The sequence below is a fragment of the Triticum dicoccoides genome, chromosome 7A, assembly GCF_002162155.2.
Source record: "Triticum dicoccoides isolate Atlit2015 ecotype Zavitan chromosome 7A, WEW_v2.0, whole genome shotgun sequence".
Lineage (NCBI taxonomy): Eukaryota > Viridiplantae > Streptophyta > Magnoliopsida > Poales > Poaceae > Triticum > Triticum dicoccoides.
The window spans coordinates 611,984,736-611,995,068 of record NC_041392.1 but is presented as its reverse complement, the minus strand read 5'-3'; the positions used below and the strand labels follow the sequence as shown (position 1 = coordinate 611,995,068).

The following is a 10,333-nucleotide window of genomic DNA, read 5'->3' as shown; positions in this document are numbered from 1 at the left end:
GTGATCTCATTATCAATGACATCCAATGTCCATAGTCAGGAAACCATGACTATCTGTTGATCAACGAGCTAGTCAACTAGAGGCTTACTAGGGACATGTTGGTGTCTATTATTCACACATGTATTACGATTTCCGGATAATACAATTATAGCATGAATAAAGACAATTATCATGAACAAGGAAATATAATAATAATGCTTTTATTATTGCCTCTAGGGCATATTTCCAACAGTCTCCCACTTGCACTAGAGTCAATAATCTAGTTACTTTGTGATGAATCGAACACCCATGGAATTTTGGTGTTGATCATGTTTTGCCCTAGGGAGAGGTTTAGTCAACGGATCTGCTACATTCAGGTCTGTATGTACTTTACAAATCTCTATGTCTTAATCTTGAACATTTTCACGAATGGAGTTGAAGCGACGCTTGATGTGCCTTGTCTACTTGTGAAACCTGGGCTCCTTGGCAAGTGCAATAGCTCCAGTGTTGTCACAGAAGAGCTTGATCGGCCCCGACGCATTGGGTATGACTCCTAGGTCGGTGATGAACTCCTTCACCCAAATTGCTTCATGGGCTGCCTCCGAGGCCGCCATGTACTCCGCTTCACATGTAGATCCCGCCACGACGCTCTGCTTGCAACTGCACCAGCTTACTGCCCCACCATTCAAAATATACACGTATCCGGTCTATGACTTAGAGTCATCCAGATCTGTGTCTAAGCTAGCGTCGACGTAACCCTTTACGACGAGCTCTTCGTCACCTCCATAAACGAGAAACATTTCCTTAGTCCTTTTCAGGTACTTCAGGATATTCTTGACCGCTGTCCAGTGTTCCTTGCCGGGATTACTTTGGTACCTTCCTACCAAACTTACGGCAAGGTTTACATCAGGTCTGGTACACAGCATGGCATACATAATAGAACCTATGGCTGAGGCATAGGGGATGACACTCATCTCTTCTATATCTTCTGCCGTGGTCGAACATTGAGCTGAGCTCAATTTCACACCTTGTAACACAGGCAAGAACCCCTTCTTAGACTGATCCATATTGAATTTCTTCAATATCTTATCAAGGTATGTGCTTTGTGAAAGACCTATGAGGTGTCTTGATCTATCTATATAGATCTTGATGCCTAATATATATGCAGCTTCTCCAAGGTCCTTCATTGAAAAACTCTTATTCAAGTAGGCCTTAATGCTGTCCAAGAGTTCTATATCATTTCCCATCAAAAGTATGTCATCTACATATAATATGAGAAATGCTACAGAGCTCCCACTCACTTTCTTGTAAACACAGGCTTCTCCATAAGTCTGCGTAAACCCAAACGCTTTGATCATCTCATCAAAGCGAATGTTCCAACTCCGAGATGCTTGCACCAGCCCATAAATCGAGCGTTGGAGCTTGCATACCTTGTCAGCATTCTTAGGATCGACAAAACCTTCCGGCTGCATCATATACAGTTCTTCCTTAAGGAAACCATTAAGGAATGCCGTTTGACGTCCATTTGCCATATTTCATAATCATAGAATGCGGCAATCGCTAACATGATTCGGACGGAATTCAGCTTCGCTACCGGTGAGAAAGTCTCATCGTAGTCAACCCCTTGAACTTGTCGATAACCCTTAGCGACAAGCCGAGCTTTATAGATGGTCACATTACCATCCGCGTCTGTCTTCTTCTTAAAGATCCATTTATTTTCTATGGCTCGCCGCTCAACGGGCAAGTCTGTCAAAGTCCATACTTCGTTTTCATACATGGATCCTATCTCGGATTTCATGGCTTCTAGCCATTTGTCGGAATCCGGGCCCGCCATCGCTTCTTCATAGTTCGAAGGTTCACCGTTGTCTAACAACATGATTTCCAAGACAGGGTTGCCGTACCACTCTGGTGCGGAATGTGTCCTTGTGGACCTTCAAATTTCAGTAGGAGCTTGATCAGAAGTATCTTGATCATCATCAATAACTTCCTCTCTAGTTGGTGTAGGCACATCAGGAACATTTTCTTGAGTTGTGCCATTTTCCGGTTCAAGAGGTAACACTTCATCAAGTTCTACTTTCCTCCCACTTACTTCTTTCGAGAGAAACTCTTTCTCTAGAAAGAATCCATTCTTGGCAACAAAGATCTTGCCTTCGGATCTGAGGTAGAAGGTATACCCAACAGTTTCTTTAGGGTATCCTATGAAGACGCATTTTTCTGACTTGGGTTCGAGCTTTTCAGGTTGAAGTTTCTTGACATAAGCATCGCATCCCCAAACTTTTAGAAACGACAGCTTAGGTTTCTTCCCAAACCATAATTCAAACGGTGTCGTCTCAATGGATTTCGACGGAGCCCTATTTAAAGTGAATGCGGCAGTCTCTAAAGCATAGCCCCAAAAAGATAACGGTAAATCGGCAAGAGACATCATATATCGTACCATATCTAATAGAGTGCGATTACGACGTTCGGACACACCATTACGCTGAGGTGTTCCAGGCGGCGTGAGTTGTGAAACTATTCCATATTTTCTTAAGTGTGTGCCAAATTCGTGACTCAAGTATTCTCCTCCACGATCTGATCATAGAAACTTGATTTTCCTGTCACGTTGATTCTCAACCTCACTCTGAAATTCCTTGAACTTTTCAAAGGTTTCAGACTTGTGTTTCATTAAGTAGACATACCCATATCTACTTAAATCATCAGTGAGGGTGAAAACATAACGATAGCCACCGCGAGCCTCAACACTCATTGGACCGCACACATCAGTATGTATGATTTCCAATAAGTTGGTTGCTCGCTCCATTGTTCCTGAGAACGGAGTCTTGGTCATCTTACCCATGAGGCATGGTTCGCACGTGTCAAATGATTCGTAATCAAGAGACTCTAAAAGTCCATCCGCATGGAGCTTCTTCATGCGTTTGACACCTATGTGACCAAGGCGGCAGTGCCACAAGTATGTGGGACTATCATTATCAACTTTACATCTTTTGGTACTCACACTATGAATATGTGTAGCATTACGCTCGAGATTCATTAAGAATAAACCATTCACCATAGGAGCATGACCATAAAACATATCTCTCATATAAATAGAACAACCATTATTCTCGGATTTAAATGAGTAGCCATCTCGAATTAAACGAGATCCCGATACAATGTTCATGCTCAAAGCTGGCACTAAATAACAATTATTAAGGTTTAAAACTAATCCCGAAGGTAAATGTAGAGGTAGCGTGCCGACGGCGATCACATTGACTTTGGAACCATTCCCGACGCGCATCGTCACCTCGTCCTTTGCCAGTCTTCGCTTATTCCGCAGCCCCTGCTTTGAGTTACAAATGTGAGCAACTGCACCGGTATCAAATACCCAGGAGCTACTACGGGTACTAGTAAGGTACACATCAATTACATGTATATCATATATACCTTTTGTTTTGCTGGCCTTCTTGTCCGCTAAGTATTTGGGGCAGTTCCGCTTCCAGTGACTATTTCCCTTGCAATAAAAGCACTCAGTCTCGGGCTTGGGTCCATTCTTTGGCTTTTTCCCGGCAGCTTGCTTGCCGGGCGTGGCAACTCCCTTGCCGTCCTTCTTGAAGTTCTTTTTACCCTTGCCCTTCTTGAACTTAGTGGTTTTATTTACCCTCAACACTTGATGTTCCTTCTTGACTTCTACCTCTGCTGATTTCAGCATTGCAAATACCTCAGGAATGGTCTTTTCCATCCCCTGCATATTGAAGTTCATCACAAAGCTCTTGTAGATTGGTAGAAGCGACTGGAGGATTCTGTCAATGACCGCATCATCCGGGAGATTAACTCCCAGCTGAGTCAAGCGGTTATGTAACCCAGACATAGTGAGTATGTGCTCACTGACAGAACTATTTTCCTCCATCTTACAGCTGAAGAACTTGTCGGAGACCTCATATCTCTCGATTCGATCATGAGCTTGAAAAACCATTTTCAGCTCTTCGAACATCTCATATGCTCCATGTCTCTCAAAACGCTTTTGGAGCCCCGGCTCTAAGCTGTAAAGCATGCCGCACTGAACGAGGGAGTAGTCATCAGCACGTGTCTGCCAAGCGTTCATAACGTCTTGGTTCTGTGGGACGGGTGGATCACCTAGCGGTGCTTGTAGGACATAATCTTTCTTGGCAGCTATAAGGATGATCCTCAGGTTCCGGACCCAGTCTGTATAGTTGCTGCCATCGTCTTTCAGCTTGGTTTTCTCTAGGAACGCGTTGAAGTTGAGGACTACGTTGGCCATTTGATCTACAAGACATATTGTAAATATTTTAGACTAAGTTCATGATAATAAAGTTCATCTAATCAAATTATTCAATGAACTCCCACTTAGATAGACATCCCTCTTCTAGTCATCTAAGTATAACATGATCCGAGTCAACTAGGCCGTGTCCGATCATCACGTGAGACGGACTAGTCAACGTCGGTGAACATCTTCATGTTGATCGTATCTTCTATACGACTCATGCTCGACCTTTCGGTCTTCTGTGTTCCGAGGCCATGTCTATACACATGCTAGGCTCGTCAAGTTAACCTAAGTGTTTGCATGTGTAAATCTGTCTTACACCCGTTGTATGTGAACTTTGAATCAAACACCCGATCATCACGTGGTGCATTGAAACAACAAACTGTCACAACGGTGCACAGTTAGGGAGAACACTTTCTTGAAATTATTATGAGGGATCATCTTATTTACTATCGTCGTTCTAAGTAAACAAGATGCAAAACATGATAAACATCAAATGCAATCAAATAATAATAGTGACATGATATGGCCATTATCACATAGCTCCTTTGATCTCCATCTGGGGGCTCCATGATCATCTTGTCACCGGCTTGACACCATGATCTCCATCATCATGATCCCCATCATCGTGTCTCCATGAAGTTGCTCGCCAACTATTACTTCTACTACTATGGCTAACGCGTTTAGCAATAAAGTAAAGTAATTTACATGGCGTTTCTCAATGACACGGAGGTCATACAAAATAAAGACAACTCCTATGGCTCCTGCCGGTTGTCATACTCATCGACATGCAAGTCGTGATTCCTATTACAATAGCATGAACATCTCATACATCACATATAGATCATTCATCATTCATCACAACTTTGGCCATATCATATCACAAAGCACTTGCTGCAAAAAACAAGTTAGACGTCCTCTAATTGTTGTTGCAAGTTTTACGTGGCTGAAGTAGGGTTCTAACAAGAACGCTTTCTTACCTACGTGAAAGCCACAACGTGATTTGTCAACTTCTATTTACCCTTCATAAGGACCCTTTTCATCGAATCCGCTCCAACTAAAGTAGGAGAGACAGACACCCGCCAGCCACCTTATGCAACTAGTGCATGTCAGTCGGTGGAACCGGTCTCACGTAAGCGTACGTGTAAGGTTGGTCCGGGCCGCTTCATCCCACAATACCATTGAAGCAAGATAAGACTAGTAGCGGCAAGAAAGTTGACAACATCAACGCCCACAACAAATTGTGTTCTACTCGTGCAAGAGAACTACGCATAGACCTAGCTCATGATGCCACTGTTTTGAGTTACGTTGCAGAAAACAAAATTTTCCTACGGTTTCACCAAGATCCATCTAGGAGTTCATCTAGCAACAAGTGATCGGATGCATCTACATACCTTTGTAGATCGCGAGCGGAAGCGTTCAAAGAACGGGGATGAGGTAGTCGAACACGACGTGATCCAAATCACCGGAGATCCTAGCACCGAACGGACGATACCTCCGCGTTCAACACACGTACGGTCAGCGTAACGTCTCCTTCTTCTTGATCCAGCAAGAGGGAATGAGAGGTTGAGGAAGATGGCTCCAGCAGCAGCACGACGGCGTGGTGCTGATGGAGCTGCAGTACTCCGTCAGGGCTTCGCCAAGCGCTATAGAGGAGGAGGAGGTGTTGGAGAGGGAGAAGGAGGCAACCAAAGGCATGGATGAAAAGCCCTCCTTCCCCCACTATATATAGGAGGGCCAAGGGGGGGCGCCGGCCCTAGGAGATCCAATCTCCTAGGGGGGGCGGCGGCCAAGGGAGGTTTCCCTCCCCCCCAAGGCACCTAGGGGTGCCTTCCACTTGTGGGACTCTTCCCCTTTGGAAACCCTAGGCGCATGGGCCCCTTGGGGCTGGTGCCCTTGGCCCATGTAGGCCAAGGCGCACCCCCTTACAGCCCATGTGGCCCCCCGGGGCAGGTGGACCCATCCGGTGGACCCCCGGGACCCTTCCGGTGGTCCCGGTACAATACCGATAACCCCAAAACTTGTCCCGATGGCCGAAACAGCACTTCCTATATATAATTCTTTATCTCTGGACCATTCCGGAACTCCTCGTGATGTCCGGGATCTGATCCGGGACTCCGAACAACATTCGGGTTACTGCATATACATATCCCTACAACCCTAGCGTCATCGAACCTTAAGTGTGTAGACCCTACGGGTTCGGGAGATATGTAGACATGACCGAGACGACTCTCCGGTCAATAACCAACAGCGGGATCTGGATACCCATGTTGGCTCCCACATACTCCACGATGATCTCATCGGATGAACCACGATGTCGAGGATTCAAGCAACCCCGTATGCAATTCCCTTTGTCAATCGATATGTTACTTGCCCGAGATTCGATCGTCGGTATCCCCATACCTCGTTCAATCTCGTTACCGGCAAGTCACTTTACTCGTACCGTAATGCATGATCCCGTGACCAGACACTTGGTCACTTTGAGCTCATTATGATGATGCATTACCGAGTGGGCCCAGTGATACCTCTCCGTCATACGGAGTGACAAATCCCAGTCTTGATCCGTGTCAACCCAACAGACACTTTCGGAGATACCCGTAGTCTACCTTTATAGTCACCCAGTTACGTTGTGACGTTTGGCATACCCAAAGCACTCCTACGGTATCCGGGAGTTACACGATCTCATGGTCTAAGGAAAGGATACTTGACATTGGAAAACTCTAGCAAACGAACTATACGATCTTTAAGCTATGTTTAGGATTGGGTCTTGTCCATCACATCATTCTCCTAATGATGTGATCTCGTTATCAATGACATCCAATGTCCATAGTCAGGAAACCATGACTATCTGTTGATCAACGAGCTAGTCAACTAGAGGCTTACTAGGGACATGTTGGTGTCTATTATTCACACATGTATTACGATTTCTGGATAATACAATTATAGCATGAATAAAGACAATTATCATGAACAAGGAAATATAATAATAATGCTTTTATTATTGCCTCTAGGGCATATTTCCAACATTGGGGCCTCCGTTGCCGCCCGCTCGAGTGGCTCGGGAGGGGAAAGTACGGAAACATGTACTCCCTTCGTCCCATAATGTAAATCGTTTTTTGACACTACACTACACTAATGCAAACTAAATTAACTGCAAAATGTATCAAATCGAGCAAGAAGACTATGGTGCTTTGAGATTGTTGTCAACATGGTCTCACTTGCTCAGAAATAAGACCAGGTCTTATTGGATTCTTTTCCTTGTACCTCGCGGCGCAGCTCACAAAAGCCATCAGATTCACGCAGCCCAGTACGGCCATCATCCAGAAGAAGCGATCCAAGTCACCCTCGTTCAGGTCGTCGGGGATCCACCCCGGCGTGCCGCCCGTCGACGTCGCCCACTGCACGACCGTCAGTAGGAATGAGCTCAGGTAATCGCCGGCCGCTATCGCGAGGAACCCGAGCGCCGTGCACACGGTCTTCATCGCGGCCGGCGCCTGGCTGTAGAAGAAGTCGAGCTGCCCGATGGTAGTGAGGACCTGGCCCACGCCCATCAGCACGTACTGGGGCGCCTGCCACAGCACGCTAGTCGCATTCGGTGACAGCGGCGACGACTTTGCCGCTCGGAGGCGTGCTGTTTCGACAAGCGCCGCGGCGGCCATGGCGAGCACGGGCATGGCGAGGCCGGTACCGATCCTCTGCAGCCCTGAGATGCCCTTCTCCCTCCCCGTGAGCCTCCTGGCCGCAGGAACGAATGCCCGGTCGTAGAGCGGGACCAGGGCGATGATGGTGAGCACCTCAAAGGTGGACATGGACGCGGGCGGGACGCGCACGGAGCCGACGGCGGCGTCCATCGCCATGCCTTGCTCGACGAATGTCGACGAGACCTGCGCTAACACGGCATAGAAGAACACGACGGTCGCCCAGAGCGGAAGCATCCGCACGAGAATCTTTGTCTCCTCGACCTGCGTCACGATGCAGAGTTTCCACGGGCTGTGTGGCGTCCGGCCGGCTGCCGTCTCCACCTCCTTGCCCGAAGCCACGATAACGGCGGCCTTGTCGAAGAATCTGATCAGGCAAGCAGCACATTTGTATTGAACGGTGAATTTGACGAAAGCAACTACTCCCTCCGTCCGGAAATACTTGTCATCAAAATGAATAAAAGGAGATGTATCTAGATGTATTTTAGTTCTAGATACATCCTTTTTTGTTCATTTTGATGACAAGTATTTTCGGACGGAGGAAGTACAAGAAAACAGGATTGTGGTAACTGACCGGAGATCAGTGGTATGCTCGATCCTGTGAACTGCGAGGTCCTCTTCCCACGGGTCGTAGAGAAGAGAGCTGTCGGACGGCGGCTCGAGGCCAAACTTTCTCACGGCAGCGACGACGACCTGGCACACTCTGGTGAGTGGGCTGCCGCGGGGTCGGTGAAACCTGCACGTCCGCGATCCGACGACCAGGCATGAAAGCCCGACGGCGAGGACGGCCGCCGGGATGGTCAGCCCTAGCGCCCAGCCGTAACGATCTTGCACCCACACGATGCCGGTGCTGGATACCAGCGATGCGCAGTACATGTTGAAGACGTACCAGTTGAAGAAGGAGCCCTTCGTCACGCGCTCCGATGGATCGCCGTCGTCGAACTGATCGGCGCCGAAGGACATCAGGCACGGCCTGAGGCCGCCTAACCCAAAGGCAACCATGTAGAGGCCCAGAAACAAGATGTACTCCTGAGCCGACACGATGTTGGACGAGGTGAGGCCTGTGAACGACGAGCCGTTCTTGACGAGCAGCGGCAGGTAAGCCGAGAGTGCTGCCATGAGCATGCCCTGCCCAAAAATATTGAGGCCAAATTCTCACAATCTTGCAGAATTCAAGTCTGAATTTTCTCAACTGAGTTGCTCCACTAGGACATGACATAGAGATTCAGACTCTGGTGGAGAGTGGTTATTGGTTGCTGTGCAGAGTGGTTGGAAGGAACGTACTGCGACGCCGACGGAGCAGGAGACGACCATGGTGCGGTACCTTCCCCAGTAGGAGTCAGCCACGACGGCGCCGGCGAGGGGAGTGAGGTAGCAGGTGCCCTTCCAGGTGGAGACGCTCCTCGCGGCGGCGACGTTGGTTTGGCCCAGGACGGTCGTGAGGTACGTGACGAGGTTGTAGGAGATGCCGTGGAAGGCCAGGCAGTAGCAGAAGTCGGTACCTGCATGCACATCATCGTTCCAAGATGCGGCCGGAACCGAATTAATCACCACGCCATCCACCTGTGCGAGTTGCCAAGAACAGGTGAATTGCCTAGAGAATTTTATGCCGTCGAAATCTCAACAGGAACAAGAAATAGATTACCGAGGACTGCGCGGCATGCGCACCATCCACCCGTGCGATTCTTCACCGCCGGGTTCCCGTCGAAATCAAGAGACCCGTCGGTGGTGTATGCCTCCGCTGCCTGCGACGGCGATCCCCACCAAAATTAGGAGCCAGACATCATCCATGGGTCAAAATCGAATCAGAGAGAAAAGAGTTTATCACGAGGGAGGCAGAGGAGAGGGGGACGAGACCTCGGGAGGTGGGCGGTAGAGCAGGGGCACCGTGTGCTCGCCGGCGGAGGCCATGCCGAGAGCTTGGGACCGTTCGACTTTTGCTTGTGCACTTGGCAGTGGAGTGGGTGGAGATTACTGTAATCGAAAGGTAGCTAGGCGCCAATGAGTGAGCTCTTTTTTCTTTAGCAATCACCATCGGCTTTTTATAAACGAAAATGGCGCCGCTATAAACGAAAAAAGTTAGCTCAGGATGAACAGTAAATTCCGACAAAAATGAAAATTCTGAAATTGCTTGGTGGAAAACATTGATAAATGTTTCAAGTACTTGTAAATTTGCATCATGAAATGACATTTGCGGAAGCCGTGGCAAAAAATCTACAAATGTCATTTCACCGTGAAACTTTGCAAGCATTGACAACACTTTTCAATAAATGCAACATTGTGAAACAGAAAGGAAATACATGTTAACCTCACATACAAGTTGGCCTCAAACACATTCTTTCAAGGTTCATGCTGAAGCAACTTAACTAAAAAGACTACCTTTTGAGCATGGCTA

General features: G+C 47.8%; 1 protein-coding gene across 3 annotated transcripts; it reads right to left on the bottom strand.

The window, feature by feature from the left end:
- Nucleotides 1-7,221: 7,221 nt before the first annotated feature.
- On the bottom strand, nucleotides 7,222-9,925 carry LOC119333613 (protein NRT1/ PTR FAMILY 8.3-like). Of its 3 annotated transcripts, none has more exons than XM_037606454.1 (5): nucleotides 9,796-9,925; nucleotides 9,584-9,683; nucleotides 9,223-9,440; nucleotides 8,513-9,066; nucleotides 7,222-8,305 (listed from the first exon to the last, which is right to left on the bottom strand). In XM_037606454.1, exons 1-5 carry the CDS (start codon nucleotides 9,847-9,849, stop codon nucleotides 7,444-7,446), a joined length of 1,788 nt encoding a protein of 595 aa, XP_037462351.1. In that variant the 5' UTR covers nucleotides 9,850-9,925; the 3' UTR covers nucleotides 7,222-7,443. The 3 variants fall into 3 exon arrangements, with proteins under 3 accessions (XP_037462351.1, XP_037462352.1, XP_037462353.1); XM_037606455.1 differs by having other exon boundaries at nucleotides 9,223-9,501; nucleotides 9,796-9,826; XM_037606456.1 differs by lacking the exon at nucleotides 9,796-9,925 and having other exon boundaries at nucleotides 9,223-9,501; nucleotides 9,584-9,768.
- Between the last annotated feature and the right edge of the window lie 408 nt (nucleotides 9,926-10,333).

Coding starts and splice junctions, on each gene's coding strand:
- LOC119333613 (XM_037606454.1), bottom strand. CDS start 9,849: ATGGCCTCCGCCGGCGAGCACACGGTGCCCCTGCTCTACCGCCCACCT. Junction 9,441..9,583: donor CGCATGCCGCGCAGTCCTCG/GTAATCTATTTC, acceptor ATGTGCATGCAG/GTACCGACTTCTGCTACTGC. Junction 9,067..9,222: donor CCTGCTCCGTCGGCGTCGCA/GTACGTTCCTTC, acceptor ATTTTTGGGCAG/GGCATGCTCATGGCAGCACT.